Source organism: Pongo pygmaeus, chromosome 12 (assembly GCF_028885625.2).
Source record: "Pongo pygmaeus isolate AG05252 chromosome 12, NHGRI_mPonPyg2-v2.0_pri, whole genome shotgun sequence".
NCBI classification, from domain to species: Eukaryota; Metazoa; Chordata; class Mammalia; order Primates; family Hominidae; genus Pongo; species Pongo pygmaeus.
The window spans coordinates 59,317,138-59,336,447 of NC_072385.2; the positions used below are offsets into that span (position 1 = coordinate 59,317,138).

At 40.8% G+C, this 19,310-nt stretch overlaps 1 protein-coding gene and 1 long non-coding RNA gene across 3 annotated transcripts in view; one reads left to right on the forward strand and one right to left on the reverse strand.

Annotated features, from left to right (window-relative positions):
* MOB1A (MOB kinase activator 1A) overlaps window positions 1-14,367 on the forward strand; it is a 26,390-nt gene extending 12,023 nt beyond the window's left edge. For both annotated transcript variants that reach the window (XM_054473715.2, XM_054473716.2), the window contains exons 4-6: window positions 1,644-1,777; window positions 7,721-7,884; window positions 10,314-14,367. In XM_054473715.2, coding sequence (XP_054329690.1) covers window positions 1,644-1,777; window positions 7,721-7,884; window positions 10,314-10,391 — 376 coding nt within the window. In that variant the 3' untranslated portion in view covers window positions 10,392-14,367. The remainder of the gene's footprint in view (window positions 1-1,643; window positions 1,778-7,720; window positions 7,885-10,313) is intronic.
* Window positions 14,045-19,299, reverse strand: LOC134737854 (uncharacterized). The gene is made up of 2 exons (XR_010123240.1): window positions 18,812-19,299; window positions 14,045-18,591 (listed from the first exon to the last, which is right to left on the reverse strand). It is a non-coding gene; the product is annotated as an uncharacterized LOC134737854 (long non-coding RNA).
* Between the last annotated feature and the right edge of the window lie 11 nt (window positions 19,300-19,310).

The window sequence follows — 19,310 nt, forward strand, 5'->3', positions numbered from 1 at the left end:
CCTATTATATAGGTGTTTGGATTAGTTTTACTTTGTCACCAATTGATATAAATTAAACAGTTAAGATTTGTTAACCGTTTGTGTGAAGGTGATTCAGTTTTATTGGTTCTTGACTACTCACCTGTAAGCTTTTAGTTATTGTGTAATTTTTAAATTTTATTTATTTTGAGACAGAGTCTCGCTCTGTTGCCAGGCTGGATTGCAGTGTGTGATCTTGGCCCACTCACAACCTCTGCCTTCCGGGTTCAAGCGGTTCTCATGCCTCAGCCTCCCGAGTGGCTGGGATTACAGGCCTGCGCCACCACTCCCAGCTAATTTGTGCATTTTTAGTAGAAATGGGGTTTTGCCATGTTCCCCAGGGCTGGTCTCAAACTCCTGGCCTCAAGTGATCTGCCCACCTTGGCCTCGCAAAGTGCTGGGATTAAAGGTGTGAGCCACTGCACCTGGCCAGCTATTAGTTATTATTAAATACTCTAGTATGTGGGTAATCCCTGTTTTCATTTTTATATTGCATCATAGTAAGTCTGAATGTTTTATTATAGGAGTAAACAAATTTGAGTTACGTTTGTCTTGAATTGCAAATATTTTATTTTTTCAGTTTTATTAATAACATTTATGTTTCCTGTTTTTAAGTGAATTTCTTGGAAGAGTTTTTAGTTGATCTTTTAATATTTGATTATCTTTTCTTGTGCTTATTTAGTATTTAAAGCAGCACAATTTAGAAGTAATTATCTGGCTTGAAGATGCTAGATTTAAAAATGTTTTGACTTTAATAAATTTCAAGAAATACTGAAAAAGATGGAACTCTATCACTCATAATATTAAGTCCATCATATGATGGGATTGATGTTTGCTGTGTTTCCTTCCAGTTTCTTTTTTTTTTTTCTTATAATAAATGACTGATTTTATGTGATGATAGATGTTATCAAGATGTTTGCTTCTTGGAAAAGATTGTCCTTTCTGACTTTGCTACAAGTGTAAAGGAAAAAAGATCCCTAATGAGTTTGTAGTCCTATTTTTATTATAATATTTTAGGAAGAATGTTTTTATTTTATATTATATTAAGTTTTATTCCTCAAGCTTTAAAATAAATGAAAATAAACAGGAAAATTAAACTTACCTATGGCTCAAATGCTTTACACAGTGATGTTTTGTATAACTCTTGTTAATCCTTCTAGCTCAGCAAAGGTAAGGGGGGAAAGTATGCATGCCTAATGTATATCTCTAACACCTGGCCCCCAAAACAGAGTTTTATAATCTTGGCTCCATTGATGATGATAAATTGATGACCAAGAATCTGAGAAGAATGTAGTGGATCCATCGGCTCCATACGCAGCCCTCAGCAACCTTCTGCTTTACAGGAATGCAGTTCCTTCGTGTTTCCCAGGGCTGTGTTGTTAATAAAACATCTATCCTGGCATTGCCTCCTGCCACATTATCTCCCTTTTTTCTTCCAGTTATAACCGTCACTTTCAGGATAATTCTATAGGGAACTCACAGTAATCTTCAGTAGAACTTAAGGTGATTTATTAAAGTTAGATGTAACTTCTATTGACAAAATGTGAATGAACCTGTTTTATTTACAGCTTGCACATTTGTTAATATTTTTGAAAAATTTATCAGTAAAACATTTTTCTCTCCAGATATGAATATCATTGGGCAGATGGTACTAATATTAAAAAGCCAATCAAATGTTCTGCACCAAAATACATTGACTATTTGATGACTTGGGTTCAGGATCAGCTTGATGATGAAACTCTTTTTCCTTCTAAGATTGGTGAGTTAACATTGTGGAAGTATTCTTTCTTTTTTTAAAATTTTATTTTATTAATATAAGTAGAGATGGGTGGGTTTGCTATGTTGTCCAGGTTGGTCTCAAACTCCTGGCCTCAAGTAATCCTCCTGCCTTGGCCTCCCACAGTGCTGGGATTACAGGCTTGAGCCACCATATCCAGCCTGTTTCTCTTTTTGAATGATAAATGTGCTCTTTTTAACATTGTTATACTTGTAGAGACTGCCAAATTCTCCTCCAAAAAGTTTGTACCAACATATACTCCCCCCAGCCCTGTTTGTGTTTGCCTGTATTTCTTCACCAACACTGGTTATTACTCATTTTTTAATCTTTCTTAATTTGGTTAAATTTCTGTTTTAATGTACATTTAAAAAATGTTGATGAGATTGAGCATTTTAGCCTTTTTTTTGTTTTATTGATCATTGTGTGTTTTCTGTTTATATCTTTCATCTATTTCTGTGTAAAGGATATTAGCGCTTTGTCATACATGTTGTATATATTTTTCCCCGGGTTACCTTTTGTCTCTTTTTGTTCATGGAGTATTTTTGCTATACACAACCTTACTATTTTGTCCTACTATATCTTTTATGACTTGATTTTAATATAACAATTAGAAAGCTTTTCCCTGCTTCAAGATTATAAAAATATTTATTCATGTTTTCTTTTGTTTTATTTTTTGAGACAGAGTCTCACTCTGTTGCCCAGGCTGGAGTGCAGCGGCACAATCTTGCCTCACTGCAATCTCCACCTCCCAGGTTCAAGCAATTCTCATGCCTCAGTCCCTGGGTAGCTGGGACTACAGGCACATGCCACCACGCCCAGCTAATTTTTGTATTTTTGGTAGAGATGGGGTTTCACCATGCTGGCCAGGCTGGTCTTGAACGCCTGACCTCAAGTGATTTACCTGCCTTGGCATCCCAAAGTGTTGGGATTACAGGCATGAGCCACCACGCCTGGCCAGGAAGATTTTTTTCCCTGAATGCTACATTAATTTTTTTCCAAATGGAAATACTAGTCAGTTTGTCCCATTACCATTTATTAAACACATTTGCCTTTTTTCCCCTGATTATCTTATGCGCACAACAAATTGCCATATATTTTTGCATGTTTTAGTCTCTTTATCTGTTCCTATAGAAATTCCACACATTGGTGACTGTGGCCCTGCATCTGTTAGCATCTTGTAAGGCTGGTCTCCCTTCCTTGCTCTTCTTTTTCAGAGTATTCACAGCTATTCTGGGATATTTGTTTTTCCAAAGAACTTAGAAACATTTTGTCAAGGTAAAAAAAAAAAAAAAAATTAGATTTTAATTATGACTATATTTAATTTTTATAGATAGGGATTCTTTTTACTGAATCTTCCTAGCCAAGAACAAGATATTGTTCATTTATTCATGTCTTTAGCTTTATTTTCTCTTGTAAAATTCTGTAGTTTATGTCAGTTGTTCAAGTTTCTTAATTTTATTCTAGGGATTTTATGTCTTTTATTGATAATCTGGTTTCCAGCTGGTTATTTAGTATATAGGAAAGCTGTTGGTTTTTATTTTTTAATTTATTTCTAATTTTGTTTGAGACAGGGTCTTACTCTGTTCCCCAGGCTGGAGTGCAGGTGTGTGATCACAGCTCTCTGCAGCCTTGATCTCCTGGGCTCCAGTGATCCTCCCACCTTAGCTTCCCAAGTAGCTGGGACTATAGGCATGCATTGCTACACCTGGCTAATTTTGTTTATTTTTTGTAGAGATGAGGTCTCATTATGTTGCCCAGGCTGGTCTCGAACTCCTGGGCTCAAGCAACCCTTCTTCCTTGGCCTTCCAAAAGTGTTGGAATTACAGGTGTCAGCCACCAGGACTGGCCTAGCTGTTGATTTTTATTTAAATTTTATAATTAACCATCAGACTCTTTTTCTGTTAGTTTTTGTTTGGTTCTCTTGAATTTTTAAAGTATACAACTCTGTCATATTAAGATAGTGTTCATTTTGCCTCTTCCTTTCTGATAATGTATTCTTGTTTTACGCTTATCTGATTGCACTGAGTGGTATTTCAAGTGCAGTGCCGAGTAATGGTGGTGATGGCAGACATCCGTTTCTTGCTTTCTTACTATTATGCAAGTACTTCTAGTATTTCCACAGTAAGCAGAAATCTTGGCTTTTGGTTAGAGATGTATGGATTTTTAAAAAATTATATTAATGAAAAATATCCACCATTTATATTACAAAAATTTTTCTTAACGAGGAATGGCTGTAGAGTTTATCAGATACTTTTCCAGTATCTGTTGCCTATGACCATAAGGTTTTCTCCATTTTTTAATAAAAATATTCTGCTGGAAGAGTATTTGTTAATATTTTGATTAAGAGTTTGGCATCAGTGTTCATGGATGAAATCAATCCTTGCCATTTTCAACTTAAGAGTATTTCATGAGCAACGTATTTTTGAATTCCTTTTTGCAGTCTTATAGAGGCTTTTCGGGACAATTTTTTTCCAAGTTGTTACATTTGGTCTGTTTGTTGTTGGTCAGTTTTTCCATTCTGCTATTAAACCTTTTATTTCCTTTCTCACATATATTGACTGTGCTTGAATATGTCTGTTAAATTCAGCTTGGAAAGTGTTTAGATTTAAACAAATTACTTATTTCTTTACTCATTAAAGTCTCTGCTTATGGAAGGTAAATAATTCTTTTGATTTATCCTCTTTTCTCTCTTTTTTTTGGAGACAGGGTCTCACTGTCACCCAGGCTGGAGGGCAGTGGCACAGTCTCGGCTCACTGCAACCTCCACTTCCTGGGTTGAAGCAATTCTCGTACCTCAGCCTCCGAGTAGCTGGGACTACAGGCGCCCACCACCACACCCGGCTAGTTTTTGTAGTTTTTGGTAGAGACAGGGTTTCACCATGTTGGCCAGGCTGGTCTCGAACTCCTGACCTCAAGTGATTCACCCACTTTGGCCTCCCAAAGTGCTGGAATTACAGGCATGAGCCACCATGCCTGGCTTTTTTCTCACTTTCTTGTTCTTAAATAATTCATTCTGATCCACCACCTCTCACTCCCACTCCCCTGCCATTAGGCTGTTATCTACATCTTACTTTTGCCAGTTATTTAGTCTCAGACAGAACTGTTTATCATTAATTTTTTTCTAATATATGCAAATTATTAATATCCTTTTATTAGAAAGATGCCCATTTATACATTCTGATAAAAAAGATGTTTGATTTTGAAATCTACTTTTTTTTTTTGAGACAGAGTCTCACTCTGTTGCCCAGGCTAGAGTGCAGTGGTGCAGTTACAGCTCACTGTAGCCTTGACCTCCCAGGCACAAGTGGTCCTCCTACATCACCCACTTGAGTAGCTGAGACCACAGGCACGTGTGCCACCACGCCCAGCTAATTTTTTAATTTTTTGTAGACACGAGGTCTCACTATGTTGCCCAGGCTGGTCTCAAACTTCTAGGCCCAAGCAATCTTTCTGCTTCAGTCTCCCAAAGAGCTTGAGATTACAGGCATGAGCCACTGCACCTGGCCGGAAATCTGCTTTTTTTTTTTTTTTTTGAGGCGGAGTCTTGCTCTGTTGCCCAGGCTGGAGTGCAGTGGCGCGATCTCAGCTCACCGCAAGCTCCGCCTCCCGGGTTCACGCCATTCTCCTGCCTCAGCCTCCTGAGTAGCTGGGACTACAGACGCCGCCACCATGCCTGGCTAATTTTTTGTATTTTTAGTAGAGACGGGGTTTCACCGTGTTAGCCAGGACAGTCTCGATCTCCTGACCTCATGATCTGCCCGCCTTGGCCTCCCAAAGTGCTGGGATTACAGGCATGAGCCACTGCGCCCGGCCGGAAATCTGCTTTTTCAATACATGAATACAAGATCCTGCCCAGGAAAACATGCCTATAAGCTCTAGGATAGTGTCTGAAAAGTCAAGTTAATGAGGAATGGGGTGGTGGTGGGGAATAACCACAAACATCAGCAAAATATACTAAGTTTCAGGTTATTGAGAACTGGCTGGGAAAAAATGCAAGGAAAGAGTGTTTTAAGCCTTTGTTTTCTGAAAGATTGAAAAAAGAATGTGTTTCAAAAGTAGCGTTGTGGAACAGGCCTTTAAGGCCAACTAATGTGTCTTTATTTTTATTTTTATTTTTTGAGATGGAGTCTCACTCTGCCGCCCAGACTGGAGTGCAGTGGCGGCGATCTTGGCTCACTGCAACCTCCACCTCCTGGGTTCCAGCGATTCTTCTGCCTCAGCCATCTGAGAAGCTAGAGTTACAGGCCTTAGCCACCACGTCTGGCTAATTTTTGTATTTTTAGTAGAAACGGTTTCACCATGTTGGTCAGGCTGGTCTCGAACTCCTGACCTGCCTGTCCCTGTTTTCTAATGGACTTTGATATTGTCAGCCAAAATTCTCAGGAATGTAACCAGTTGGATCCCCATCTCCACTGCTTGGAAAGATACCACACTTTACCCCAGTTGTTTTTCTAAAAAAGACACTTTTTTTTTTTTTTTTTTTTTTTTTGAGATGGAGTCTCGCTCTGTCACCCAGGCTGGAGTGCAGTGGCGCGATATCGGCTCACTACAACCTCCACCTCCCAGGTTCAAGCAATTCTCTGCCTCAGCCTCCCGAGTAGCTGGGATTACAGTTGCCCGCCACCACCCCCGGCTAATTTTTGTATTTTTAGTAGAGATGGGTTTTCACCATGTTGGCCAAGCTGGTCTCTTTGGCCAGGCTGGTCTTGACCTCCTGACCTCGTGATCTGCCCGCCTCGGCCTCCCAAAGTGCTGGGATTACAGGCGTGAGCCACTGCGCCCGGCTGCCTTTTTATTTTGCTTAGGAGAGTTTCCAGTCCTCATTGAGAGAGTGTGTATGTATGTAATTTCTTCTTTTTTTTCCTAAGGGATGAGGTTTTACCTTGTTGCTCAGGCTTATCTTGAACTCATGAGCTCAGGCAATCTGTCCACTACAGCCTCTCAACGTGCTGGATTACAGGCACGAGCCACCACACCGAGCCAGTGTAATTTCTTTAGAGTTACAAATTACAAAGTAAAAATATTTATAATCAAAATACTTACTCTTGTTGCATTTAATTTCAGAAAGAAACTCTCTAATATTAAAGAACTAAATCCCCGTACTTTGGGAGGCCAAGGCAGGCAGATCACTTGAGGCCAGGAATTCGAGACCAGGCTGGCCAACATGGCAAAAACCCATCTCTACTAAAAATACAAAAATCAGCCAGGCGTAGTAGTGCACGCCTGTAGTCCCAGCTACTTTGGAGGCTGAGGTGGGCAGATTGCTTGAGCCTGGGAGGTGGAGGTTACAATGAACCATGATCATGCTACTGAACTCCAGCCTGGGTGACAGAGTGAGATTCGGTCTCTGGAAAAAAAAAACAAAAACTAAAACTGCAGGATTTTTGAACTCTGATTCAGCAGCATCTTACATAATTTGATACCTGTGCCTAAGGCAGTCAGAAAAAAGTGTGGTACTTTGTGAGGATTTGGGATTGGGTTTTCATTTCCTTGGCTTTAAAAAATATATACAGAGGTAGGTTTGTGTGTATTTATGAATGTGTGCTTATATATTGCAGGTGCTCATGGCAGTGTGTAAACTTTCTGCTGTTAGGCTGGGCATGCCTGTAATCCTAGCACTTTAAGAGGTTGAGGCGGGCAGATTGCTTGAGCTCAGGAGTTCAAGACCAGCCTGGGCAACATGGCGAAACCCCATCTCTACAAAAAATACAAAAAATTAGCTGGGCGTGGTGGCGTGTACCTGTAGTTCAGGTTATTTGGGGGGCCAAGGTGGGAGGATCACCTGAGCCCAGGGGGTCGAGGCTGCAGTGAGCTGAGATTGCACCACTGCCTGAGTGACAAAGTGAGACCCTATCACAAACAAACAACTTTCTACTGTTAAATTAGATAACAGACTAATTGTTTCATATGTGTATTTAATTGCAGGTGTCCCATTTCCCAAAAACTTTATGTCTGTGGCAAAGACTATTCTAAAGCGTCTGTTCAGGGTTTATGCCCATATTTATCACCAGCACTTTGATTCTGTGATGCAGCTGCAAGAGGAGGCCCACCTCAACACCTCCTTTAAGCACTTTATTTTCTTTGTTCAGGTAAGTTGATCCATGTCGATTTCTGTGTCCTGTGACTTGGACTTAATTTGGATTGGGAACTTCAACAAAGAGCAGTGTGTCTTAGTTATAGATGTAGAGCCAATTACAGGCAAGCTTCTCTTTTCTGTTTTGTTCTCTTTTCCACATTATTTATTTTATTGATGTGTGCAGCAGTATAAAAAGGTATCATCCCCATTTGGGCCTTCTGCCTCTGGCCTCCCTAGGTTTGTGGTTAGGATTATCCGTTCAGGGTTGTGGCCTGTTGCTTTGTGGACCCTTAGTCAGAATTGAAACTTTTTTTTTTTTTTTTTTTGAGACAGAGTCTCACTCTGTTGCCCAGGCTAGAGTGCAATGGCGTGATCTTGGCTCACTGCAACCTCCGCCTCCTGGGTTCAAGTGATTCTCCTGCCTCAGCCTCCCGAGTAGCTGTGATTACAGGTGCCCACCACCACCCTCAACTAATTTTTGTATTTTTAGTAGAGATGGGGTTTCCCATGTTGGCCAGGCTGGTCTCAAACTCCTGACCTCAGGTGATCCGCCCACCTTGGCCTCCCAAAGTGCTGGAATTACAGGCCTGGGCCACAGCACCCGGCCAGAATTGGAACTTTAAAAAAATCAAAATAATTCACATTGTTTGAAAAAGATATCAAAGAATTGGTACACCTTTAGCCTAACTTTAGAGATACTTATATTTTGCATATTGAATTACATATACATGTCTGTCTAGATATTTTATGATGAAAAAACCTGGTAGCTTTATAGTAGATACTGTGTATTATAGTTTTGTGTACTGTACCATGCTCTTCCTGATCTTCCTTCTCAGATTGTTGCATAAAAGGTCTACTGGCCCTTTATCAAAAATTCAGTTTGTAGTTTTCAGGTAGTTTCTTTTTTTTTTTTTTTTTTTTTTGAGATAGTCTTGCTCTGTCGCCCAGACTGGAGTGCAGTGGCACGATCTCGGCTAACTGCAACCTTTGCCTCCTGGGTTCAAGCAGTTCTCCTGCCTCAGCCTCCTGAGTAGCTGGGATTACAGGCACCTGCCACCATGCCCGGCTAATTTTTATATTTTTACTAGAAATGGGGTTTCACCATGTTGGCTAGGCTGGTCTCGAACTCCTGACCTCAAGTGATCCACCCACCTCGTCCTTCCAAAGTGCTGGGATTACAGGCGTGAGCCACCATGCCCGGCCTTTTTCGGGTAATTTTAATGTAAATTTAAGTATGTATACAGTTTTGATTTCCATGTTTAACACAGTGAGGATCATACTGATACCTAGAGTTGCTTCTTTAATAAGTCTCCCATTGTAAGAATATAGGAAAAAACAACTCCCTTTATCCTACTATACTCTCACCACACAGAACGCTTCTGTGACCAAACATGGGGACTGTCCCTCACACACCAAGCAAGTGATCATTTCTACAGTGGACACCAGATGAATGTCCTATAATTCGATTCAGTTTTGATAATGTCTATCTGGAGGTAGCATCAGATCCTACAAGTTTGAGAGCTCAGTCCCACAAGACTGCCCCCCACTTGGGATATCAATCAAAAGTAATACATTGTCACCTATACCTCTGACTATAAACCAGGGTTCCCACAACCCCCTCCTTGGGTTTGATTAGTTTGCTAGAGCAGCTTATAGAACTCAGGGAAATACTTATCTCTACCCGTTTATTATGAAAGATGTTAACAAAAGATACAGATGAACAGCCAGATGGAAGAGATGTGTAGGGCCAGAGAAGGGGCTTCCATGCTCTCTCCAGGCATGCCACGCTCCAGGAACCTCCACGTGTTCAGCTATCTGGAAGCTCTCCTGAGCCCTATTTTTTGTGTTTTTATGGAGGCTTCATTACTTGCCCATGATTGATTAAATAATTGGCCATTGATGATCAACTCAACTTTCAGCCAGCCCTTTCCCCTCCCCAGAGGTTGTGATCTGGGAAGGGGAGAGGGCTGGCTGAAGGTTGACCAGTTCCCATCCTGAAGCTTTATAGGAGCCTCCAGCCACCAGTCATCTCATTAGCATACAAGATACTCTTAGCACTCTGGTGACTCCAACAAGGGTTTTAGGAGCTGTATGTGAAGAAACAGGAAGACCAAATACTTATATCACAATATCATACCTATATTTTTAAAAAGAGAGGGCCAGATGTGGTGGCTTACACCTGTAATCCTAGCACTTTGGAATTTGGGATGCCAAGGTGGGCAGATCACTTGAGGCCAAAGTTTAGTACCAGCCTTGGCAACATAGACCACATCTGTACAAAAAAGAAAAAGAGTAAATGCCTATTTTAAAATGTTCACAGAGGTTATTTCATCATTCTTTTGGACTTCAGAAAACTAGAGTTGGGAATCCCTTCTCCAAAAGACATTTACAGAGTTTTAGTTTTAGATCCATTTTTAATTGTTATTTTTCTTCTCTTTTTAGGAGTTTAATCTGATTGATAGGCGTGAGCTGGCACCTCTTCAAGAATTAATAGAGAAACTTGGATCAAAAGACAGATAAATGTTTCTTCTAGAACACAGTTACCCCCTTGCTTCATCTATTGCTAGAACTATCTCATTGCTCTGTTATAGACTAGTGATACAGACTTTTAAGAAAACAGGATAAAAAGATACCCATTGCCTGTGTCTACTGATAAAATTATCCCAAAGGTAGGTTGGTGTGATAGTTTCCGAGTAAGACCTTAAGGACACAGCCAAATCTTAAGTACTGTGTGACCACTCCTGTTATTATCACATAGTCATACTTGGTTGTAATATGTGATGGTTAACCTGTAGCTTATAAATTTACTTATTATTATTTTACTCATTTACTCAGTCATTTCTTTACAAGAAAATGATTGAATCTGTTTTAGGTGACAGCATAATGGACATTAAGAATTTCCATCAATAATTTATGAATAAGTTTCCAGAACAAATTTCCTAATAACACAATCAGATTGGTTTTATTCTTTTATTTTACGAATAAAAAATGTATTTTTCAGTATCCTTGAGATTTAGAACATCTGTGTCACTTCAGATAACATTTTAGTTTCAAGTTTGTATGGTAGTGTTTTTATAGATAAGATATGTATATTTTTTCAGAATTCATGATTGCAGTTTAAATCATCATATGACGTGTGGGTGGGAGCAACCAAAGTTATTTTTACAGGGACTTTATTTTTTGATCTTTATTTGAGATTGTTTTCATATCTATCTAAATTATTAGGAGTGTGTGTATCAGAAGTAATTTTTTAATGTCTTCTAAGGATGGTCTTCCAGGCTTTTAGACTGAAAAGCTTAATTCAGATAGTAGCTTTTGGCTGAGAAAAGGAATCCAAAATATTAACAACAAATTTAGATCTCAAAACCACTATTTTTATTATTTCATTATTTTTCAGAGGCCTTGAAATTCTGGATAAGAGAATGGAGGAAAATACTCAGAGTACTTGATTATTTTATTTCCTTTTATTAAAAAATTACTTCTGTGTTTTATTGTCTCTTGAGCCTTAGTTAAGAGTAGTGTAGAAATGCATGAACTTCATCCTAATAAGGATAAAACTTAAGGAAAACCACAATAAACCATGAAGGTGTACACATCTTATAACACAGATAAAGTTTTGGTGTGCTACCTATTCTTGAGAGAGTGAGTGAGTGTATGTGTTTAAAGGAAACAAAATGGGAGAAATAAGTTTAAAAAATATCCTCATTCTGTTAATATTCAAAAGATGGACTGAGCTCCCACTTGGGTTTTATTTTGTTTTAATTGTTTTTGTATCAAAACTTGAAATTCCTCTATTTCTATTGGGATATAAAAACCTTCCCCTTTAGTGAAGAAAACATTTATTTTTTATTTGATTCCTAGGATTTAGTAAACTCTAGCTGTCTATTTAAAATGTACTGAGGCACAACAAGTATTATACTGGAAGACTTGCCAAACTGGCAAAGCTTTAAGTTCACCAGCATTCTATGTGGTTCAGAGCTGTGATTTTTGCAAAGTATTTTACCAGCCTCCTTGATGGCTTTGATAAAGGTTAGATTTGATGGGGTTTTTTAACATTTATTTTTCTTACTCCACTAAACTATAAAGAAAATAATTACTTAGAAACTCCATTTTAAATAATCATTTCCTAGAAATTCTTAAATATATACAGAATTTTAAAGAAAACATTTCATCTGATTTAGTTAGCATCCACATATCATTGAGGAATTAAAGTGTGGGACAGTCATTATGAAAAAAGAGAAAAGCCCTCTATTAGACATTCCACAATCCATGTTTTAAGCTTGTCCAAAGGTCCAAATGTCAGCCATTCTGTATGTTCATGTTGATCATTTGCGAACAAGAAAGCAGGTTTTTAGATGTCACTTAGGATGTGAACTGCCTCTCAACTTCAAACCCTGTTGGCTTTACTTTTTTAAGTCCACAAGTGATGAAACTAGTTTCTCAGCTAGGCTTGTACTTTCCTCATTATTTCTAGTATTTCAAATATTCTCAAACAAAAGAGTTATCACTTTTCTCCATTTATTTTCAGTTATGGAAATGTTCCCTCTCTTCACCACTAAGCTCCAAAGCAAATGAAAGACGATCACATGTTGGGACAGTAGTTAAGGCAGCTTATAAATGGGACATAAATCAGAGATGTGTTGGTATTTTGAGACTCAGACTATCCTTTTTTAAAATAAAAATAAAAACATTACCAGGTTCCCAAGCCAATCTGGCTTAACCAGCAGTGCACCCAAATATTAGTGTTTACCTCCAAGGCTAGGGAGCCAAGGGGAGGAGGAGAATTGGAGGAAGGGGAGATAATGGGAAGAGGATGGCACCTTCCTGAGTTGGCTAGAGGGCCAACCTTTGGTAACAGTTTGACGAAATCAATCTTTTTTTTTTTTTTTTTTTTTTGAGACAGAGTCTTACTCTGTCACCCAGGCTGGAGTACAGTGGCGGGATCTCGGCTCACTGCAAGCTCTGCCTCCCGGGCTCATGCCATTCTCCTGCCCCAGCCTTTCCTGAGTAGCTGGAACTACAGGTGCCCGCCACCACGCCCAGCTAATTTTTTCTATTTTTAGTCACGCCTAGCTAATTTTTTGTATTATTAGTAGAGATGGGGTTTCACCGTGTTAGACAGGATGGTCTCCATCTCCTGACCTTGCAATCTGCTCGCCTCAGCCTCCCAAAGTGCTGGGATTATAGGCGTGAGCCACCGTGCCCAGCCTATAGAAATCAATCTTTTTGACTCTTCTCACTTTTATCTCCCCATGCCCAAGGTTTGCGTGTTCCATAACAGTCACTCCCTTCCCCCTTGCTAATCAGAAGCCATCTCCTCTCAGTGTCTGATCTCTGCTCTTCATACATGATTACAGTCATGGGGTAGAGAGTGCTAGCTAAATTATGCAGTTAATCCTATGGTGCTTTAATTTTCAGGCCTTCAAAACACACTTGTACAGTGATGTGCAGATTTTTAAACAGTTGAACTTCCTTGTACTACAGTTTTTGTATTGACAGCCAAATTTGGCTTTCATTCTTCAGATTGTGAATAAAGTGATTTTTACAGGGCTTCCAGCAAAGTATTTCCTTTCATCTAAGGCTTGTAGAACCCTAGCTTATGTAACTGCTTACAGGAGAAATGCAAAATCTGTATTCACCATGACTTTAGTAACAAAGGTAAAGTTTTTTAGTAGTGCCAAGGCAAGAGGAACAATCTTGGTGGTAATACTAAGTTTTGTCAATATTGTGGTTTCCTGATTGTATTGTTGGCTTTCTCTCTGAGCATTGAGGTTATACTAGAAGTAGAGCTTCTCAAACATAATATCATTACCTCATAAGCATTAACAAATCAGGCCCAAAGAGTGTAAGTCCTAGAAATTTGTTTTTAAGCAGCCCTAGTCATGGTGCTGGTGCTACCGCCTTGTTTTAGGAGCCTGCCTCCTGTCAGTATGAAACCCTCACCTGAAAAATGCCAGCATGGACACCAAACACTGAGCACCTTCAACAGGCACATTATTTCCCCCTGAGATCCATAAGGGGATTTAGTTTCTACTATTGTAGAGTTCTGAAAAGAGGTAAAATAGTAGTCCTTTGGTCATCCTGTTTTTGCTTTCAATTTTGATATTTCAGACTGTAAAAGGCCTTGGGGGATGATAGTACATGTGGTAGCAGTAATTTTTTTGAAGCAACTGCACTGACATTCATTTGGGTTTTCTCTCATTATCAGATTCTATTCCAAACAAGTATTCTGTACATCCAAATGGATTACCAGTGTGCTATAGACTTCTTATTATAGAACAGCATTCTATTCTACATCAAAAATAGTTTGTGTAAGTTAGTTTTGGTTACCATCTAAAATATTTTTAAATGTTCTTTACGTAAAAATTTATGTTGTGTTTTAAAATCCTTAGGGGCTTTATCTATTTTTCTAAGTCAGTTAACTGTACTTTTAAAAAAAGTATTTTGTATCTACTTTTGTAACTTCGTCAGAATAAAATATATTGAAAGCAAGAAATGACTGATTAAAGTATGTACATCAACATATTTCTATTTAAATATAGAAACTTGAGAGTTTTGCAGATTCTGTGGATTTTTGAGTACAGCTTAAATTTGGAAAGTTATCTTTGCATATCATTTAGTAGCTAAAATGTTTTCTTAGCCGTTAAAAAAGGAAGTTCCTAAATGAACTAAGTATCATACTACTAGGACCGAACCCCTAAGAAACAAACTGTGTCTCTGATAGTGGCTAAAACCCATCCCAAACAAAAATACGTGGTCTCCTTCCTGCCATGCAAATCAGGCTCCAGATCTCTTGTACATTCCTGGTTGTGCGATAGTAGAGTTAAAATTAAAAACTTAATGAATGTGGCTAAACAGTACCAGTTAACACTAATTTTATTTTTTTGAGCTGGGGTCTCTGTTGCCCGGGTTGGAGTGCAGTGGCACAGTCTTGGCTCACTGCAACCTCCGCCTCCTAGGCTCAAGTGATCCTTCTGTCTGAGCCTTCCGAGTAGCTGGGACAACAGGCATGCACCATCATGCCCGGCTAATTTTTTGTATTTTTTGTAAATACGGAGTTTTGCCATGTTGCCTAGGCTGGTCTCGAACTCCTGAGCTCAAGCAATCCGCCTGCCCCGGCCCCAAAGTGCTGGGATTACAGGTGTGAGCCACCACACCTGGCCTAGTTACTAGCAATCAGTTTTGGATTTCTTTTGACATTTTCAGTAGGCTTAAAATCAATCACACAAATGATAAGTTTGTAAGGGTATCTAATGGCTATTTCAAACTTTGTAAAATAACAGAATAACTCAGATAATCTTTGGAAGAGCCAGACTCTGGGTTTGAACCTGCACAGCCAGAAACAATGTCCAAACTATGCCATGGAGCTTCTCTGACAAATACCCCATTGATGTCCCCACTAGGTATGGACATTACAGCCTGCACTGTCCCCACTTAGGTGTGGACACTAGCCTGCACCTTTATCGCTGGCCACTAGATTCCAGTCTGCCACAACACCTCAAAAGCTAGCTACCTTTTTAGCTTTTCACTGGAGTCCTTTAGTAGGTTATCTCATTTAATCCATAAAGCAACCTGGAGAAAGTGATTGCAATTAAGAGGTATGCCAGAAATATTTCAGTATTCTTTAGACCATGCCACATAAGCTCAGACAAGTTCAAATAGCTAGTATATAGCAAGTCTGTTTCTCTGAATTGCATTTGCAAAAATTCTGCATGCTCAACAGTGCTAGGAAGCTCTATAAAATGATGGTGCAACGAAAAATCATCCCAATGAGGTTAAAAAAGGAGATGCATCCAAAGAGTTCCTATCTAATGAATTTTCTGAGTTTCAGATGTATATATATGTATGAAAGCTATGAGTGATCATGGACCAATACAACTGAAGAGAAAAGAGAATCTCAAGGTCATAGCAAAAAAAAGTAAGATGCAGAAAGGATTGACATTTCCTGGGACTAAATGCATTTCACTTTTGTTTTAATCACAAAGTAAAACTTACTTGCTTCTGTCAAAAAAAAAAAAAAAAAAAATACTAGAACTGTTGGAACTAATTTGGAAGCCCAAGATTGGTCAGATCATCGTGCAAATCCTTTTCTAGAAAAGTTCAAACTTAGACCTATGGAGCACAAATTGCTGAGCCTCTATCAGTTCTGTTCAGTAATCACAATGCATGCACTTTTTGTCCCATATTGGGCTGCTGACAGATGACTCAAGCAAGGCTCTGTCCTCAGGGAGCTTATAAACCAGTGAGAACAGACACATACATAAATTGATAGTTGTAAAAGGCCACAAGTGCAACAAAAGTTACAGGTAAGTTGTGGGCCCTAAGCTTACTGTGAGGCAGTCAGAGGTGGCTCTTTGGAGAAGACAAGGTGTGAACCTTAAAAGGTGGGCAACTGCATAACCAAACTTGTAGCATAGCTTATGCAGGGAGGTGCAAGTATAATATTGCACCTACTGAATATTGCATCTACCTACTGAAGGGTAGATTTCAGTTGGACAGGTAGATAGTGGTTAAATCATACAAAAGAACTTGAGAGTTTTGCCTGTAGGTAGGTGATGGGGAGTCTGAAGGATTTCAAGTAGTAAATGTTTTCATTTCATTTTATTTTATTTACGTTTTTTAGACAAAGTCTCTGTCGCCCAGGCTAGAGTGCAGTGGCTCAATCTCGGCTCACTGCAACCCCTACCTCCTAGGTTCAAGCGATTCTCCTGCCTCAGCCTCCCAAGTAGCTGGGAGTAGAGGCATATGCCACCATGTCTGGCTAATTTTTGTATTTTTAGTAGAGATGGGGTTTCACCATGTTGGCCAGGGTGGTCTCGAACTCCTGACCTCAGGTGATCCGCCCGCCTCAGCCTCCCAAAGTGCTGGGATTACAGGCATGAACCACTATGCCCGGCCTAAATGTTTTCATTTCAGTTGGCTCTGACAGCCCAGGGGGAACTGAGGATAAGAGGAGGAGAATGGGGCAGAGAGTAGCTCAGAGTAACAGATAGTATGGGCAATTGTTAAATTATGGGGAAGAGGAAGGTTAGAGACAAAAAGCTGGTAGAAAGGCCGCTGCAGCCAGCTAATGGTTTGTATTTTTAGTAGAGACGGGGTTTCGCCATGTTGGCCAGGCTGTTCTCGAACTTCTGACCTTGGGTGATCAGCGCGCCTCGGCCTCCCAGAGTCTTTGGATTACAGGTGTGAGCCACCTTGCCTGGCCAAAAGTACCATTTTAAGTAAAGAAAAGGAGGAATTCTGCCAGTAGAAATCTGTGAGCTTGCCATGGGTCACTTGGTTACAAGTGACAAACCCATCAAACTACCTTCAGTGCTCATTTCCAGCATTGCTGGTTTCCAGCTGTACAAAGTCAAACATTTGTCTCCTTTTATCTGTTTTCTTCTTTGTCTTGCTTCATTTCCAAAGTAGCTCTCCCTGCATGGTTGCAAAGATGGTTGCCAGCAACTCCAGCCTCTCTACCAGCTTGGCAACATAGCGGAAAAAGATCAATGTCTGGGAACAACAGACAATGGGGAATACAAAAGCGGGAAAGGAGGAAGGGGGCAAGGGTTGAAACTACCTATTGGGTACTATGCTCATTACCTGAAGGACGGATTCGTTCATACTCCAAACCTCAGCACCATGCAATATACCTCTGTAACAAGCCTGCATATATACCCCCGATTCTAAAATAGAAGTTGCAAAAGAAAAAAAAAATCCATTTCTTTTCTTTTTTGATACGGAGTTTCGCTCTGTCGCCCAGGCTGGACTGCAATGGCGCCATCTTGGCTCACTGCAACCGCCGCCTTCAGGGTTCAAGCGATTCTCCTGCCTCCGCCTCCTGAGTAGCTGGGATTAGAGACATGTGCCACCATGCCCGGCTAATTTTGTATTTTTACTAGAGACGGGGTTTCACCATGTTGGTCGGGCTGGTCCCGAACTCCTGACCTCAGATGATCCACCCGCCTCGGCCTCCCAAAGTACTGGAATTACAGGCATGAACCACCACGCCAGCCAGGATCCATTTCTTTAGTTCCAGAAAAGTCCCTCTACCAATTCTCATTGGTCTGGCTCAGACCATGGGACCGACCCTAAACCAATGTCTGATTAGCCAGACTTGGGTCCTGTTTCCATTCCTAGAGCTGGGGATAGGTGCGCCTCATCTAAACCATGCTGTCTGAATAGCAAGGGAATGGTTCACCATTACTACCCTGCTTGAGAAAAACATTTTTTGACAGTTTAAATTGCATCATTGACAGCAATGAAGAAAACTTAGAAGTTAGCAAATCATCTCTAAACATTTTAAAAGAATGAAGCAGAAAATGTAAGACAAGCTAGTAATTGATCCAAAGGAGAAATTCTGAAGGCCAGAACATAGGAGTCAGTTAATACTGTAATAAATAATTTAGACAATATCCATATATAACAACTACAGGTCCAATCCATCCAAGTGCAACGCTGAAGGGACGTATTGATTGCATAGGCCAGAATGCTGGCAAAAAGCTGGTAAATCCTGCAGGGTGCCACCAGACCACGTGCTGCAAACAAACAAATAACAGCTAGAGAGAGGAGAGGCTTGGCTGAATTTCGGCCTTGACTGGTCTGAAGACTCCAGAGGCGGGACGAATTTGCGGACAGTTCTACCCCATCCCACATGGCGTCAGCTTCCCTTCCATTCTCGTGACTCCATGGTCGATGGCTCCAACCTGGGCCTCTGTTAGGCTGTGTCCTGTGGCACCTTAAACTCAGGCAAATTAAAAACTGTTCGTGGACTCTGCTCAGCCCCCACCTAACCCTCCATCCAAGTCATTGTCCAAGCCAGAAACTGGAGTCATCTCAGATACCTTTCCCACCCACACCTCCACATGCAGTCGCTCGATTTCATTCACCTCCGAAGTGTCTCAGTTCATTCTTCCATCCCTCCCGCCACTGGTTTAGTTAGGCCCCTCCATTCTCACCTGGACCATCGCGGTAGCCCGGAGCTTCTGACTGTGTCTCTGGTTGCAGCCCCTACACGCCCTCCTCCTCACAGGAGCAGAGCGATCTTTCTAAAGCGCGAATCAAATCCTTCCGAGTCCCCGCACCTGGAGCGAAGGCCAAGCTCCTCAGCTTAGAAGCTAGGCTGCCAGAGTAGGGAGTGGGAATGGAAAAGTACATCAAGGGCACGAGGGGTATTCGGATGAGGTAAGGCCAGTATCGGGTGCCGAGACCTTGGAGTGTTTCTGAGCTGAGGAGGAAGGAGATTTTCACGCGGGCAAGGGGACCCTATCCATGAAACAGGCCCTGGGGAGACTGAAGGAGCGCGGCGCCAGCGAAGGCAGAGGGCGGGGCCCCGAGGCCGGCAGGCGCTGCAGTGTCGGGGGTGGCGAGACAGCCAGGGCCAGGGGATGCCGGGGTGGGGCCGGAGCCAGGCGACCGGAGGCCTCCGGGGCGGGGCTGGGAGGCTGACGGCCTCCG